The sequence below is a fragment of the Mercurialis annua genome, linkage group LG5, assembly GCF_937616625.2.
Source record: "Mercurialis annua linkage group LG5, ddMerAnnu1.2, whole genome shotgun sequence".
In the NCBI taxonomy this organism is placed as follows: Eukaryota; Viridiplantae; Streptophyta; class Magnoliopsida; order Malpighiales; family Euphorbiaceae; genus Mercurialis; species Mercurialis annua.
In genome coordinates, this window is record NC_065574.1 from 47026960 (window position 1) to 47045146 (window position 18187).

Genomic DNA, 18187 nt, shown 5'->3' on the forward strand with positions numbered 1-18187 from the left:
ATGGGGGTCTGATTTCTACTCATATGCCGGTTAGTTTAGCAAACGCCAGAGTTAGTAATCTTCTTGAGGTGGATGGTAGAGGGTGGGATGTGGGTCTTGTGAGATATGTGTTTAGCGAAAGGGATGCGGAAAGAATTCTGAAAATCCCTCTAAGTAATAGAAATGTGGAGGATGGTTGGAAGTGGATTTTAGATTCGAAAGGGAAGTTATCTGTTCGGAGTGTCCATAGAGCTGCCTGCGGTGAGGTTGTGGGGCAGCCGTGTAGATTGTGGAACCGAATATGGAGCTTATCCATTCCTTTACATGTTCTTAATTTTTTGTGGCGCTCGTGCTCGGGATACTTACCTACAGCTAATAATTTAGCTTCTACGAGAGTATTTATAAATAAGCAATGCATGGTATATGTGCAGGTGAGAAGGAGAGGCGCCGCATCTGTTTTTCTTTTGTCCGGTGGCTGCTGCTTGTTGGGATAAAGTTACTGTTCTAGCTATGGGGTAACAGAGGATTTGTTGCATGGTGAGCTGCTGGATTGGAGAAATGTCGAAGGAGGAGAGTTCTCTGATTGCGTTTATCTGTTGGTTCTTGTGGGTTAATAGGAACGAGGCCGCTTGGAGAAATAAGGTGGGGACTGCAAATTTGATAATAGCTGCTTCCTATAACCATTTGTCGGCGTGGAAGCTTGCTCAAAGTTCAGTAGGGGAGTTGAAATATGTAAGAATGTTAGAGAATGATGGAAAGCTGAAGTGGGTCCCTCCAGAAAGGGGCTGGTTAAAGGCGAATGTTGATGCTGCGGTTTTTGCAAATGGGGAAGGTACGGGTATAGGAATTGTTGTTAGAGATGATGAAGGCCGAGTAGTAGGAGCTAGGCAAGTGAACCTTATTGGTAGTTATTCTTCAAGGATTGCAGAAGCTGTTGGTATCCGAGAGATGTTGAGCTGGCTTAAGGGAGTCGACAAGCTTGTTGTAGAGTCTGATGCTATGGAGCTTGTGGTTGAGATAAGGAATCAATGTCTTGTCTCGTCGGATCTCGTTTTCGAGGATTGTGTTAATTTAGTAAAGCAGTTTAGTAACATTTTATTTATTTTTGTGAGGCGATCTACGAATCAGGCTGCGCATGTTCTGGCGCAAAAAGCCCGTTCCATTTCAGGTCATCAAGAGTGGTCATGTAACTTCCCTTAATATCTCACTGTTGTAACTACTTTGGATTATTAATGAGATTCCGTCTTTTGTTCAAAAAAAGTTAGTTCATTGGACTTGCATTTTATTATTGCACTTTTTAATTTAAATAGTTTGACTCTTTCAAAGAGTCTATTGGAGATACTCTTAAGGGCTGTTTTAAAATAAAGTTTTTATGAAAATGAGTTTTAAAGGTTTCTGGATTTGTCCTAAAGTTTAGACGAACTCCGAAAGTGTATTTTGACGTGTTTACGAAAAACAAGATTTTCGTATTTTAAGCCGAGATTAGTTTAAGTTGGAACTCGTTCTCGAAATGGAAGAGAAGTATTACATTTTTTAAGAATTTGAGTTCAACTATGTTTTTGAGATGTTTTTACAGTGTTGATGGCGGGCCTAAAAATTTGGTTGCGGTCGAAATGAGCGCATCAATACCCCAATAAAATGTTTAAAAGTTTTAGAAACATGTTTACACAAGCTCTAATTTTTTTATAAAATATTTATTTAATTTTAATTATTCTAACATTATAGTTTGTTTAATTTTTACCAAATATAAAAGTTATTATTAGAAAAATATTAATAATAGAGATACTCAATAGTTTTTAAATTAATTGTTTAAATTATATTTAGTATAATGAGTGTTCTAATCTATAATAACTATCAACTTTTAATATACAAAATATTTATTTGATCAAATACATCTTTAAAAAATAAAATAATATAAAACTTTTATAAGCTCACATTTATATTACATATTTATTTAGTTTATTATTTTAATATTACAGTTTATTTGATTTTTACCTAATATTAAAATTATTATTAAAAGAGTATTAATATTTGACACAATCAATACTTTCAAATAATTTGTTATTAATATTAAAATAGATTTTTATTTTATTAGATTGTATATAACAAAATTTCACATTTTTTCATATATATTTTTTATAAATTTATTATTTAAATAAATATTAACTTGATTCCGCATAAATACGCGAGACTTACGATTAATTTCTGAATAGTGTGTATTATTAACATCGATGTTGTAATGATAATATCCGAAATTATAGATTCAGAAATGCTATAAATTCTCAAGATACGAATAAAGTCCTTTTCATTTCTATTGAACCAACCCAACCTACACCTTTTCTTAAATTAAAATTTTAAGAATATCATTTGTATAATTGACCCCACTTCTACCATTTAATTAAGGTTTAACATTAACTCCCGCTAACCCCGCTAACAATTAAAGTAGACTATTTTTGACAAAAAAAAATACTTTAAAAACATTAAACTTTTTCGATTTAGATAAATTCTAACCAAACTTTAAAAAATTATATTTGTAATAATATATTCTAATTTTAGCAAATCCATGATAATGACAGGAATGAGCTTAGCCGAGAAGTCTCTCCTGAGGAAGTTAAGGAGGCTATCTTTTCCATCAATATAAGGCCCAGACCCTGATGGATACTCTTAGTGCTTTTTTAAAAAAAAAGCTGGAATATAATGGGGGAAGATATTACAATGGCTATTCTGGAGTTTTTCAAAACTGGAAATATGTTGAGACAAACCAACTCAACAACAATCACTTTAATCCCTAAAGTTGATTGTCCTAGCACCATTGGAGATTACAGGCCAATAACATGTTGCAATGTGATCTACAAGGGGATTTCCAAGATAATTTCAAAAAGGATCAGTAATGTGTTGAGCAAGATCATAAACCCTTGTCAATCTGCTTTTGTGCCAGGAATAAGCATTGCTGACAACATCCTTCTAGCTCATAAAGTTGTGAGAAACTACCACATAAGTAAGGGTAATAACTGTGCAATCAAGGTGGACATTCAAAAAGCTTATGATTCTCTAAGTTGGGACTTTATAGAAGAAGTTCTTATTGGATTGAGATTTCCAGATAGGATCACCAAGCTAATTATGACCTGCATTAGAACCTCAATTTTTTCAGTTATGGTGAATGGTGAAATCACAGGATACTTTGCAGGAGGTAGGGGCCTCAGACAAAGGGATCTGATATCCCCTTTACTCTTTGTTATGTGCATGGAGTATTTCTCCAGATCTATGATTAGGAATACCAAGGAAGGCACTGAGTTCAAATTCCACAAGAGTTGTAACTCCATAAACCTGAATCATCTCTGTTTTGCTGATGACATGTTCATCTTCTGTAACGGAGATAGTCAGTCAATCCAAATAGTGAAGAATACTCTCAGTTATTTCTCAGAGATCTCAGGGCTCTTTCCTAATCATAATAAGAGTACCATCTTCTTCAATGGAGTCTCAGAGACAACCAGAAATGACATTTTGAGAATTATAGGGTTTCAGGAGGGATCTCTGCCTGTTAAGTACTTGGGGTTGCCCTTGATAAATTTCAGACTCTCTAAAGATCACCGTAATGGTCTCATTCAGAGGATAACTAGTAGAGTGAGCTCATGGTCTTCAAAGAGCCTCTCCTATGCTGGAAGACTCCAGCTCATCAATTCAGTCCTTCTTAGTATGAAAGTATATCGGTGCTCAGTATTCATGCTGCCCAAAGCTGTGATCAAGGGGGTGGAAAGCATTTGCAAGAGCTTCCTTTGGAGCAACAACAGCTCTAACAGGAAGAATGGTTTAGTCAATTGGAACAAAGTCTGAAATAGCAAGATGTCAGGTGGGCTTGGTGTAAAATCTGTCTTAATCTGGAACAAAGTTGCTTTAGTCAAGCATATTTGGGGGCTCATATCTCAGAAAGCTTCTCTATGGGCTTCCTGGGTTACTGCTAACAAGCTGAAGAGGCTCAGCTTTTGGGGTATAGACAAACCTTTTGATTATTCTTGGGTGTGGAGACAGATTTCAAAAATCAGGAACTCAGTTAATCACATGTTTTAGTATGAATTGGGGGATGGAAAATCTTTTTCCTTCTGGTTTGACCCCTGGATAAATGGAAGATCCCTTAGAGACATATTTCCTGTAATTAGCTTGAAGGATTTTGATGTCCCAAAAATGGAAAAAGTTTCTGATTTGTGGAGAGGTAACAGGTGGGTGCTACCAGACCCTATGGATGATCAAACTTTGAGTGCCTGGAAGTTAATTGAGAATAACTTCAGAATTAGAACAGAGAATAGAGATACCATTAGATGGAAAGGGAGCAATAATGGTATTTTCTCTGTGAATAGTGTTTGGAGAAGTATGACTCCTGTGCTTAACAGAGTTCCTTGGTATAACATAGAGTGGTTTGCAGGAATGATTCCCATGCACTCTTTTATAACCTGGCTTGCAATCATGGGAAAGCTCAATACAAAAGACAAGATGTTGAAATGGGGAGTTATCTCTGCAAATGTCTGTTCTTTGTGTAATCAGCAGGAGGAAAATGCAGGCCATCTTTTTTTTGGCTGCAAGTTCTCTTCTGAAGTTTGGGAGAGGACATTGAGGAATTCTGGTAAAAACAGACATGGTTTTACCTGGAGAAGAAAGATCAGCTTCTTGACAAGAAGGGCCAGAGGTAAGTCTAGAAGAGCAAAATCCAGAAGGTTATGGTTCAATGCCACTGTGTACCACTTATGGAAAAGCAGGAATGATGATGTCTTCAACCAAGGAGTACAAAATTGTGTTCATATTTGTGCCAGAATAGCTAGTGATGTCAAGAATAGTCTGAGCTAATTTTGTTGGGGTTATGGTTCTCTGTAGGGGTTTTTGTTATCCCTTGTGGTCTTTGTAGTTGGGTAGGCTGTGTGTGCCTTTAGGCCTGTTGGTCTGTTTTGTTTCCCATCTGGGCTTGTAATTCCTTGGGCCTTTTTTTGCAATATATTTGCGCTTTGATTGATTGATAAAAAAAAAGATAAGTACAAAGCTTGAATTTATTTTACGGTAGAGACTTCACAAAAAAAAATGGTAAAATACATAAGTCTTAGGATGATTTTAGTGTTTAATTTTAGCTAGTTTTTTTATTTAAAAGTGCCAATTTTTCTGAAATAATTCTAACTAAATTTAATTCTTTCTATTTGACAAATATTTATTAAAATTAGATATAACAGATGAAATTGTTATGATTCAAACAAATTCAAATGTTTTGATATTGAAAAAGATAATTGGTCAAAATTAAAATATACTAGTTGAAAATTGAATAAAATTAGTGTTTATGAAAAAATTGATGATTTCATCCGTAAATATTTGATATTTTTAATAGAGTCAACGTGCCTTCTGAATTTATAATGCAGGGTCATTTAACTCAATTTTTATTTTTCTTGAACAACTAGTTATAAAACTCTTCATTTTTTGGTCAGATAACCCATAATTTATATTTATACAGCCAAAAATAGGTTTAGGATAATTTTATAGAAATAATTAGAGAACTTTTTAATTTTATTTTGCATCTCTCACTTTTGATTTGTGTTTCACGCGTTTTAAAAATATAATTGTGGGATATTTTGGTTTAAAAATAAAGAATTTTGGAGTTAATTATTTAAAAAAATAAAAATTAAATTAAATAACTGAGTGTTATAAGTTCAGAAAATGCATGGACCCTTTCATAGTTTTTATACACTAAGCTTTTAATTAATTACACCCTTTAACAAAACAAACTAATAATTTATTACCAACGAGCTATACCTCAAATGGTATAAGCGCTGGCAGCAAACTGCTAGGTCGTGGGTTCGATTCTTCCCACAAGCGCTCCTCCCTCCCCAATTATCAAAAAAAAAAACTAATAATTTATTATCTACAATTGCGTCACGGGTTGTTTTTTAATTTTGAATTAATCTACTTTCATGATCAAATTAAACCATCCAGATTTAAACCATTCAGATTCCGTTTGTGTAATTTCAAGAATGGGCTACTTTTTAGTTTTTTTTTTGAACTTTTTACTCAAATAACCAACATTTAGACTTGATTTACTTTTATATTATCTCATATTTGACATTTCAAAACTATCATATAAGAAAAAATTTATTACTTTTATACCATTCATATAAATAAATTCCTAATAACCAAACCCTCATAATTACAATATATTCTCTCTTGTCAAAATTTTCTCCTTTTTCTCTCTCAACTCACTTTTCACACATTCATATCGTCGTTCCGCCTCCTCCTCCGCCATTCCGCCTCTGCTGTTCCATCTCCGTCGTTCCGCCTTCGTCTCGCCGCCATCTTTCTTTTATCTTTTTAATTTTAGATCTGAAATTTTTTGTTCTTTTTTTTTTATCATATTCAAATCTATAATTTATGTTTTTTACCGTTTTTTCACCATTAAACATGTATAAAGAGTATTTTTAAAGAATCTAATACTCATTTCATGTTATGTAGAATAATTTTGTAATTTTATGGAATAAAATTCTGTTATTTCTGCATTTTTCTTGTATTTTGTTGTATTTCTGCGTTTTTTATTCTGCACAACGATTTGTTGATGATGATTGATTGCGGAATTATTATAATGTTATAGTGTTGTTGATTTTATGTTGATATTATGTTGATATCAACTGATTTTTTTTATTTTAACATTGACAAATAAGATAATATTGTCTGTGAAATAAATTTAAAAATTAAATTAAATTAAATTAAGACTAGATATTGATATGGTATTATCGGGGAAAAAGACAAATAATGATGTTGAATTATTGCAATGTTACAGTGTTGGTATTGTGTTGATTTTCAGATGATATTTTGTTGATTTTAGCATTGGTGAAGAAGACAATAATAATGTTAAATTATTGTAATGTTACAATGTTGATCTTATGTTGATATTATATTGATATTTAGTTGATTTTAACATTAACAAAATAGAACACATTATATGTGAGATAAAATAAAAAAATTAAAATTAAATTGAAATTGAAATAATGTTGAAAATATAAAAATTAGTGTAAAAAAGTATTGAAAACTTTAAATTTTTTAGTTTATTATATATGTCGATTTTGTGTTGATTTTGTGTTGCTTTCGTGTTGATATTAAAACTGATGAAAAATATTAACAGCAAAAAAAAATCAAAATTCAAAAAAAAATTCAAAATTTGAATATGTGATAAATATTAAATGCAGGAAAATAATGGCGAAAAAAAATTAAAAATGATAAAAGAAAATATTGTAAAATGAGAATTAATATAAAAGGTAAAGTTTTCTCAAAAAGTAGTATAAAACAAAGAAAAATTGGTATAAAAAAAACTTTATTTCCTTTATTGAATCAACTCAAAATTCAAAGATAATTTTATTTTTATTTTTTGCTTTGTTTTTTTGTTTAACAAACTGGTTACAAAATAAATTGCATGGCTATAATTCTTCACTAGAAAATCAAAAATCTCACTTCTGATTGACTGAAGGAGACTCAGGAAAGCATTATATTAGTGGTTTTTGGTGGTAAGTTTTATTTTATTTAGTGTTATTTTCAAGATGCATAAATAATTATATATGACGCATATAATTTGTCTTTTATTGTGACTGAACTGTTGGAAACAGTGATGATTTGATTTTGTTCTTCTTGGTACTTTAATTGACACTGAACAAACTTAAATTTTCAAACTTTAAGTGACTGAGTGAATAAATTCATGTTGTTTAGTTTCTTTTATTTGATTATTTGTGTAATTAGCCTGAGTTTGATTAATGCCATCTTAGTACTTGACATTATGTCTAAATCAGTTTTCAAAAAAAACCATTTTTATTCTGGTCTGGTGGTCCAAGCCGCCATCTGGGCGCCATGATCGCAGGCTCAAACCCCGTTACGCTCTTTTTTAATAAATAGAATAGTTGAAACTGGACTGCGTGCCATTATGTCCAGAATTGTTATGGGCGGTCCATGTCTCGGAATTTGACACTAATCTGGACTTCGGCTCGGGGAGTGAGTCCTCGTCGCCAATGGGTGGTCCATGTCTCGGAATTTGACACTAATCTGGACTTCCGCTCGGGGAGTGAGTCCTCGTCGCCAAAAGAAAGATGCAATTTTTATTTTTGTTTGAATTGTTACCGTTAGGAATGAGAGAGTGTGAATTTATGGGTTGGAGTTTTGTAGTTTAGCTTACAAAAGTTGGTTTTCTTTATCTTCTTATCACTTTATCTTTTTGTTTCTGCTTCTGCTATCATAGCTGTTTCCTTCTTACCATTCCCTTTACCATATTGTTCACTCTTAGGTTCTCTGTCTCTCTGGATTCAATTTAGTTTCATTTTCAATATATGTTCAACTTTTCTAATAGAAAATGTTCCTTTTTATTCTTTCCATGTAGATTGCTTGATTCAATAGTTTAGATTAGCTGGATCAAATCTTCTCTTTTTTTGCTTTTAGCTTCCTTTTGTTAGCCTTTTTCGACGAAAAACGGTTTAATTGTATCTTTAAATCACAATTCTTGCTCTTTTGTTCTATGTGTATAGCTAGCATTTCTATGACTTTCTGTTTGTTGGCTTTTGGATGACTATTTTAGGTTGCTTGAAAGGTTTGTGAATTGACTTTATTGACTGCCTGCAGGTTATGAGCTGCGGAAATGGGATTCGCGTATATGAGCGACTCAAACTGGAAGGATTCGATTGAGAAACAAGATTGAACTCTTTTTGTAATCCATGGAGAATTCCTGTAATGGAAACGGGTTATCGGACAATGGCCATACAGTTATGCGACACTCTTTGCAATCGAGTATTAATGGGTCGTTATCTTGGCTCGACTTAAGAGTGTTTTATGTTCGTGTTAGCAAATGTGAGATCGATGATTCAACTCCCGAATACCTTACTGTAAATCACATCCCTTTACATCCTGATATACTTCTTGAAGTGAATGGTGTTAGAACTTCTGCTTACTCCGATGGGCCATCCATCCTTCTTCGGAGGGATAGGTTCGACAAGAAATCTGAAGAAGCTACATTTGTTAGCACTGACAGCGTAAGGGTTACGGGAAGCCTGAAGTTCGAGGTTTTTGATAAAGAAACTCTCTTGCTGTCTGGGATTCTTGAACCGTGTTATAACAATGGCGGTACGGGAGAATCAAGAGGGCATGGTCAGAAATGGAGCATGAATTGTGAATCAGATATAGCTGTTGGCACTAGCTTCGTGAAGGCGAAACAGCATAGCAGTCCGGACTCAGCTTTACCGACGATTGAGGTCTACGTTGCTGGATCCTTCTGTGGAACTCCAATTATTTTGACTAAGACTTTGCAGCTTAGTTTCCGTAAGAGGCAAATTAGAAAAGGCGGGTTGGATTCTATACCAGAATACGAGGCGACTGAGACCCCGGACTATGCTCGATCTGGGATTCCTTCACAGGTACATCTTGATTTAATATTGGTATTGCAGAGATGTCAATTATTTTATGCTTTGTTCTTCGGCTTTTATTGATACGTTTTATTGGATATTTGTGTTGACACAGTTTTCAAATGCTTATTATGCTTCAGTTTTGCAACTGATTCTGTGAAATGTCTTTCAAACTTGCCAATAGTTAGTGATAGAAATATGTTCCTACATTGCAGTATTCAGAAGAATACCCGAATTTCAAACCAGAAAATGAAGATTACAGTTACCATTTCTCAGAAAGAGACTATTTTGAAGGTGAAGATGGGGAACTCTCGTGGTTTAATGCCGGTGTCCGGGTAGGAGTTGGCATTGGTTTGAGCGTTTGTGTCGGAATTGGGATTGGCGTAGGCTTGCTGGTGCAAACCTATCAAGGCACCAAGCGGAACTTTAGAAGACGGTTACTGTGACTAAGATAACAAGTTGAGAGTACTTCAATAACAAATTTTATAGCTTGTAATTCTTCTCACTCAAAATTCTAATGTAGCTGACTCTGTTTCTGACAAATAAACACATAATTGCAACAGGGACAGTGTATATCTTAGCTGTTGCTCATTCAACTTTTTACCTGAATTCGAAATAAAAAGGGTATTTTCCGTTCATTTTCAGTGCATCATTGGATTCTTCTGTTTATCTGTTTTCTTCCATTTTTGTGTTTCTAGCTGTAAACAGTGTTATTAGCTATAATTTGATTGCCCGTTGTCCCGTTGTCAAACTATAGATATAACCCGAGATGGCGTGCATTCCATTCAAATCGTCAAACCTTTTAAACAAAATGTAATTAAACTAAAATTCCTGAAAAATTTTCAAACAACTTATTCCATTTGTCTAAGAAAGCTAGCCATGCTTTACGATAAATATTGTCATGTTTCAATGCTTTGAGATCGGAACCATTATCCAGTGAAGAGTGAAAGGATAATTTTCTCTCTTCTTTACATATTACGAGCTGTTTTGTCGAGCTCAATAAAGAAAAACCGCGATGACTTTGACTTCGAAAAGAGCTTGATTTAAAGTAATCTAGCATCATAATAACGTTTTTTCCACTTCGTACAACCATTGATAGTAACCATTCGGACAAGACATATTAAAGACACATTTGATACATGGAATAATAGGGGTGCCTGAAAATCCAGCACTTGTGCAGTTGTAGTTTTTCAATTCCTAGTAAGAATATACCTTACCCTTACTCTTTGATTTAGTTATTCGGTTTGGTTCAAGTTTTGTGAGCCCCAAACTGTACATTGCTCCATTGATGAATTGAACGGCTATGTTGAGGGACTATCAGGATAAATAGACGTTCAATTCATCACCTAATATAGTCAAAATAGCGATAGAGATTTTTAATACAATGAACTCAAATTGAGGAATTATGTTATTACTTATAAAAAGAAACTATAATAAAAGAGAGAAGAAGTTGAGGCCTTGAGGGACTATCAGGTGTAAATTACCTAAAATCGGTCCATAACCAAAGAAATTCATCAAATTAACAACAATAAGATTGTTAGAAATGCTCATTCAAAGCGGCAAACCAGAGAACTATTTACATTACATGGCATAATAAGCTACAAGAAGTAGGCCACCGTCGCTGACAAGATAACGAAGTTAGTGAACCAAATCCAAAATGGAAAAAAACAAGAAGCAATCAGATTCGCTCCTGATGCAAAGTCTAGGTTTAATATGCAGAGTAAACTACGCAACAAGCCAACTAAAAACAGGCATTAGGTAAAAAATATTTACAGTAATTGACGGTTGTTCCGGAACCTCCATGTGAAGCAGCAGGCAAGGTAAATTGTTCATCTATCGCCATAAGCACACACTGCATCATTCAGTCTGAAAAATGTTTCCTTATGAGGGTCGCATTGCACGGCGGAACCATGTGTTAAATGCAGTGATTAGATGGGGGCAATCTTCGACATTGCGAGTTGAGAAGATTATGCACTGTTTCAGCAGCTCTTGTGCATCTGACATCGGCAGGGTGGAGATAATTCTTAAGAATGTCCCTTCCAGTTCTAAGTACAGTGACTTATGACTCGGCAATGTTGGCGATACATTATCTTTGCATGCAATCAGGACGGGAAGCCAGTCCTTTACAAGCTTCATTCTCACCTGCAGTCCAAGTATTGAATTAAAACAACAGCTGGTACACTCAATGTAAATGTTAAACAAGAAGACAATTTTTTACGTAAAATGCCTGATACACTCGATGTAAATGTTACACAAGAAGACAATTTTTTTATGTAAAATGCTAATACACGGGAATATTCCATGCATTCATGACTTAGAGATTCTTATAACAGACATCCCGACAGATTGGAGAAGTTAGTAGTAGTATCACATGCCAATGCCATCATACAAAGAAAGATGTCATATTAGAATCATCATTGTGTTTACAAATACTCTAGTCACTCTTATACTATTGTAATTATTAAATTGTGTGGTTACGAGTCCAGAGCAATGTTTTAAGTCTCTAAAGAATGGTAGAATAAGTTTATAAGGACACAAATACCATTTTTCTGTTTCTAACGAGCATATGGTAGGTTAATAATACACTGATAGTTCACTGTACAAATAAGGCCATGTTTGGTTCATGGAATAGGTGCGGAATGGAATAGCTATTCCGTATAGAATGACAATTCTTTGTTTTGGTTCATGGAATAGGTATTCCAAAGAATTGCTATTCCATGATTTTATGGAATAAACACTCCTCTCAAAAACTAAAGAATGGCTATTCCACTCCTTATGGAATAACTATTCTATTCCATGAACCAAACATGGCCTAAGAGTCGATCAGAAGACCTATGCCCTAGTTACTCATCTATCCTAATTGTACGAGCCCATGAGATTTATGTTCGCTTTCGTACATCTCCTTAGATTAAAAAATTCATTATTATAGGTTCTAAAAATCACAAATCTAAGTTTGAATCTAAAATTAAGTAAATTTGTCCAAAACGAAGTCTCTAATCCCTACATTATCCCAAACTGTTTAATTAATTGCAGAGATCAACACCAATTTAGCATCAAACAGCTTTTCAAATCATAGAAATACAGCTAATAAATCAGAGGAAAACATTCTTGGGTTCACAAAGTAACAACAGCCGTACTCTTCATGAATAAAACATATGCGAAGTGATTCTTTGCCCTCTTTCAAAGATCTCACCTTTGGCGCCAACGATGTCACTTGCAATTCTAAAATGTAAAAGAAAAGTGCAAGCAACAGCAGAAACCTCCACTAAAACTAAAGTTTAAAGTTTAAACCGTTAGATGACACACAAAACGAGCAAATTTGATTTAACAATGTTAGGTCATACAAGTATATCTTAACACAATAAAGCCAAACATATAAAGCCGTAACAACTTGACAGCAGTATCATCAACCATATAAAGTAACCGATCACTAAACAAAAATCAGCAAATTAGCCAATTACCTGTCTAGCAGCCAAAATAGTTCCACAAGCAACAGCATTCGCGAGTTTAGCAGTACAACGAAGCATAACAGCAGGAAGACCAGGAACGAAGTTCCTCCAAGCATCATCTCTAAACGCACGCTGCAAATCACTCGTAAAACCACTCTGTTCGCTCCATTCTATCACCGCATTATCCGCTACTCTCAACTCAAGCATCCTCTCCACCAACCACAGCAAATGTTTCCCAACAGTCAATGCTGTATGCAAATTCAACCTCTGAATAGCTTCTGTCTCAGTATAATCCCCTCCTACACCACCTAATCTAAAATCAGGACTCGCATAATCCTCTAACGACCCCTTCACAATCGTCAAACTCTCCACAAATGCTCCATCCAACACAGTTTTCGCCGACTCACGAGACGGAAAATCTCTCAAAAGCTTAGCTACAAATGCTTTCACAAATGCCGAATTTGAATGGTTATGCATAGCAGCATAAATCAATCCGCGAAGCATTTTCTCGCACGAATTATCATTATCATTATTATTTTCCTTATTTCCCTCCGTTTCTGCTACCGAAACCCTAACCCTAGCGAGCAGTAAATCCGATTCATCTTTGTTGATAAATGGAATCAAATTAATCACACGATTCTCCTCTTCTTCGCTCCACGGCACTGCTTCCAGAAATTTCAGGCAATTTTTAACGCAATCTTCGAACAGCAACTGTGAAGCAACGGGTAAAATATCGAGAGCTGTTGATACGGAATTAATTACCGCGGTAAAATCCTGAGTGTAGAGAAGTTTGAGCACGGTTAAATAATCATCAATGGAGTTTTGTGGTATGGTTAAGTTGACGGAGGTTATATTTGTAATTGTGTCATGTTGCCAGCGATCGGATAATAAAGCGGAGAAATATTTGGCGCCGGTGAGGATATGAGAGTGGAGATAGATCGGTTCCAATACGTCGTCGTTTTGAGTGTTATCGAGGGAGGAGGAGGACAACGAATCGTCGGTGGATGAAGTTGTGGAGTCTAAATGAAGGTTGAGGATTACATCAGCGGTGGTCGGATCGTTGAATGCAGCGGTGGTCGGGTCGTTGAATGCGACGGTGGTGGAGGAAGAGGAGGTGCGGTGGGGTTTTTGGGAGGTTTCGGTGACGGTTTTATCTAGTAAGGAATCGATTAAGGGGGCAGTAGGGGAGGTGTTGCGAGCGTCGGTGCTACTGTTAGAGGACCAGTTGCGGTGGTTAGTGGAACGGTGACGTTTTTTCGGATTAGGTTGCATTTTTTGTTTTGGATAAGGGATGAGACTTTGTTTTCCGTATCAAAATGGAGAAGATGGAGATGATTATTTTTGAAAACTATTAAATACCGTCCCTAAATTATTAAATACTGATTTTTTTTTATCTAAATATTTTTTATTTATTTTTAATTCTAAAAGTTGTAGATATTTTTTGATGATGAAAAACTATAGTGGCAATTTCTTCATACTAATTTTTCGGTCTATACTATATATTTTGGGTGGCTTATTTGGTGACCGACAAATCCTACTGAATGACAAAATTCGCCAGCAAATCTTCTCAACTCATATCTAAACACAAATATATTTATATTAATTTTTTATTAAAAAAATACATTTATATTACTTTTACATACAGACTATAGGCTATTTCGTTTAATTTTTAAAAAAAATTGTTTAATTTCAATAAATTTAATTCAAATTTTTTTCATTTAATTTCAGCTAATTTAAAAAATTTAATTTCGAAATTTTTTCGTTTAATTTCAAAAAATAATTCATTTAATTTCTAAAGTGCTTCTCGTTTAATTTAAAAAAATAGTTTAATTTTTAAAAGTGTTTTTCGTTTAGTTTGCTGGTTTGGCAGGGTCAGGAATGAAGAATTTGAAAAAAAGAATTATCTTATTGTTTATAGATAGATATAGAATATTTTATATATAAACAAGAATTAGAATAACGCGACTCAAACGGGCGGAAACTCTCTATTTGCTTACAATGTCGGCTGTTCGCCTTTTCGAAAAGTTTTCGCCTATTTGATTCAAAAGGCACTATTAAACTACTGTAGTACAACAGAATGTCGTTCGCCCCGACTTCGTATACAAGCCCTACTGAAGTGAAGTACCAAAGGCGCGCTCAATGACTTTCTTAACTCAACTCTATAGTAGTGAGTTTGAAAGTGGTAGGTCGACCTTCTGTATTTCAATAGTTGGTGAACAAACAAGCCCACTAATTGATTTTTTTTCACTTTTGTGTAGTTAACCCTATTGACTCAAGGTTAGACCAAAAATAAATTCATGCTCATAAGAATAGTGAACGTTTCTGTAGTGGGATGTACGCTTCAGTTGTTTTGGTACTTTTTCACCACTAGTTATTATTTCATTTAGTAGTAATCGGTAGTGTAGGCTTGCTCCGCCCAACGTGTAGCTTAACGACTTACGGACAGACATTTTACCAAAGATTTTAATTATATCAACTGCCCTTGTGTTGATCGCTATGATCGTTACTGTATCCGTATCGAAGAGATGCGACAAAGTGTTCGGATCATTGTGCAATGTCCGCATTCCGTTCCTTGCAACATGATTCTAATTATAAACACCGCATTACCTTTTTTCCGTGTCGCTGACGTCACAATTAAAGCTCGTTCAGTGTCCGGAATCGGGACCGGGGTGGTTTTAAATTTCCAGAAACCACACGATTATATAGCCAAAGGGAATAGGCCGCGCCTAAAATCATCCCAAGCGTTGCTAATGTGGCTACTAAGCTATTTTTTTGGAAAGCTCCTACTGAGATGAGAAATTCTTCGAACATAGGAGTTGCTAAGAGTAAAATTCGAGAAAAAGAGCCAATTGTTTGGGAAATACTTCAGGAAGTTATGCAGGGGCATCCGGTATTACTGAATAGAGCGCAAAACAACCCTCCTCCAAGAAGAATTGTGCTATGCCCCCCCGATCCCTATAGAGCGAAAGAGATGCCTGGTGATCCCTAGGTTGCAGCACGCCCGGTCGTTAACTCCTCGCGCCGCTGCCGTCGTTTCTAGTTACGACTGACACCTCATCTGCACAGATACCTACGTCTTTCTTTCTATACGCAATTTCGAAATAAGGGAAAAATTCATCTTGATAGCATAGGAAAGAGAGAACATCTTCCTTCTGTGACATTTACCCCGAAAAAAGCCTATATACCAGCTTCTTCTATAGAAACCTATAGCCGCAGAAGTAGGAATAATGGCACCAGAAATAATATTGTTTCCATAAAGTAGAGATCCAGAAACAGGTTCACGAATACCATCAATATCTACCGGAGGGGCAGCATCTAGTTACAAGGGAGGACTAGATCAAGCGCATCTAGTGTTAGAGAAAAAGCACATCCCGTGTCTCCGGGGCACAGTTGAATGTAGATATCATAAACGCGAGGTGCAGGATACCAGGCCGAGAAAGCAGGGTAACCATTATCTAAATTATATATTATCTAATTCTATTTAAATTATATATATTTTTAAATTGTATATATTTTAATTTTATTATTCTAAATATTTATATTAATATCACTAGTAATTCCTGTTAAAGCATATACTCGGGGGTGGTTGCAGGGTGGACGCTTTTAAAGTGGACTCTCCATTCATTTGATAGAGAAGATGACCAAATATTCATGATCCGTTGCCGAACTTATTCCAATTCAATGAACATTCTCAATATTATACTTTGAAGAGGACTCGAACCTCCACGCTATTTAGCACGAGATTTTGAGACATTGATCTGCAAGAAGCTCAGCAAACTCTTGAAATAGCAGAAGCTAACTTGAGGAAAGCTATTGATAGTATAAGGAATAAAGTAGGTTTTTTTCTGAGCTTGCTTGCCGACAATTTGATTTGCGACACTTGTACAATCTTAATTTATATGGGGCTTCACTTCATGCTTACACCTGTTGGGCGGGGGAGCACCGACAGAACTAGAAAAACCCCTGGTTTTAAAGAGATGAGGATCTCGAGAAAAAAATCAAAAAAAAAATCCCCGAAAAATCTCATGGGGACGTTACTTGACAACGTCTCCCCATCCGGATAGACAAACATCTCACCAGAGGGGGGGACGTTTACCGAAAACGTCCAGTTAATTTTTTTTAGTTTTAATTAAAAGGGTAGGGAGGTAAAAAAGGGGGCAGTACTGTCACGACCCAAAATATTGAGCCGCAACCGGCGCTAGGGAACGGGAGTGGTAGCTCCGGAACCCGTAGCAAGCCTCAAACCACTATAAATTTTTTGCAAATAATATAAACAAACAGCGTAACACAACAGAAGCAAATATATAACATATATAAACATTTACACTAACTGTTATGTTAACCTCGCGGGCTCTAGTTACCGTACCCTGTTTGAACTGGCCTCGCGGTACTATATACATCAGTTAGTGTCTCAAAACATCACACCGGCATCTAGGGCCGTGGATCATATACAAAACACGTAGCCTATCAAAAAGCATATAAAACGATAACAGCAGTTAATATATACAATAAAAATAAACTGTTGTTTAGGCTACTGTTCTACCGACACAAGACCACTACTGCAGCATTCACAGAAGTCAGAAACTAACATATACAGCTGACTTCTGGACTTCAAAATTTGGCCTCTAGCTAAGTCCACAAGCTAAATACCTGAAAACATCAAAGGTGAGGGGTCAGTATTTGGGAAAATACTGAGTGAGTTGACATTTACTAACGGTATTAATATAAAAACATAGCATCGCATTTCAAGAAAACAATAATATAAAACATATAAACATGTATTCGATCCATACGAAACTAATATCCTAGCATGCGACACATTTCTCCAATAATCATTATCATTCAACCCAATCGTAAATATCAATCGCGAGTCTAACTCGCTGGTGGCCCAGCCACTAGATACAGGGACTCCAGACTACACCGTAGCCGAGTACTCACTCGTATCAAAAACCCAATCGTAAATATCAATCGCGAGTCTAACTCGCTGGTGGCCCAGCCACGTAAATTTTATAATCATCACCAGCTCCCAGCTGTGTCAAGTCATTTCTCAAATGCAAATATACTAGACTGACTCGATACTGGTGATCACACAGCCTATTGACACCCAATAGGTAGCTAGTTTCTTCGGATCGCATACTAGTTCTCGTATATAGAAATTAATAAAGCATATAACATTTCGATCAATTATATATAATGCGATGCGTGTAAACAGTATATATATATCTACACAAAATAACTTTATATATATAATACACGAAAGTAAAGTGCAACTCACAGTGACCGCAATCCAATCAATAATGTGGTCGATGAAATGATATGCCCTCGCTATCCCACGTCTACTGACCTCTCTGCTCTGAC

The 18187-nt window shown here is 35.4% G+C and overlaps 2 protein-coding genes across 3 annotated transcripts; one reads left to right on the top strand and one right to left on the bottom strand.

Moving 5' to 3' along the window:
• Positions 1-7482: 7482 nt before the first annotated feature.
• Positions 7483-10032, top strand: LOC126683320 (uncharacterized protein At1g01500-like). 2 transcript variants are annotated; one of them, XM_050379176.2, is made up of 3 exons: positions 7483-7505; positions 8605-9392; positions 9596-10032. In XM_050379176.2, exons 2-3 carry the CDS (start codon positions 8697-8699, stop codon positions 9824-9826), a joined length of 927 nt encoding a protein of 308 aa, XP_050235133.1. In that variant the 5' UTR covers positions 7483-7505; positions 8605-8696; the 3' UTR covers positions 9827-10032. The 2 variants fall into 2 exon arrangements, with proteins under 2 accessions (XP_050235133.1, XP_050235132.1); XM_050379175.2 differs by lacking the exon at positions 7483-7505 and adding an exon at positions 8175-8272.
• Positions 10033-10899: 867 nt separating this feature from the next.
• On the bottom strand, positions 10900-14154 carry LOC126682535 (BTB/POZ domain-containing protein At1g63850-like). Its single transcript, XM_050378255.2, has 2 exons — positions 12842-14154; positions 10900-11522 (listed from the first exon to the last, which is right to left on the bottom strand). The coding sequence occupies exons 1-2, from the start codon at positions 14099-14101 to the stop codon at positions 11262-11264; spliced, it is 1521 nt and encodes a 506-aa protein (XP_050234212.1). The 5' UTR covers positions 14102-14154; the 3' UTR covers positions 10900-11261.
• Between the last annotated feature and the right edge of the window lie 4033 nt (positions 14155-18187).

What these genes read in the sequence shown, in the direction of transcription:
- LOC126683320 (XM_050379176.2), top strand. Translation starts at nt 8,697, where the DNA reads ATGGAGAATTCCTGTAATGGAAACGGGTTATCGGACAATGGCCATACA. An exon ending in GATCTGGGATTCCTTCACAG is followed by an intron (nt 9,393 to 9,595) that starts GTACATCTTGAT and finishes CCTACATTGCAG; the next exon opens with TATTCAGAAGAATACCCGAA.
- LOC126682535 (XM_050378255.2), bottom strand. Translation starts at nt 14,101, where the DNA reads ATGCAACCTAATCCGAAAAAACGTCACCGTTCCACTAACCACCGCAAC. An exon ending in CTATTTTGGCTGCTAGACAG is followed by an intron (nt 11,523 to 12,841) that starts GTAATTGGCTAA and finishes CTTGGACTGCAG; the next exon opens with GTGAGAATGAAGCTTGTAAA.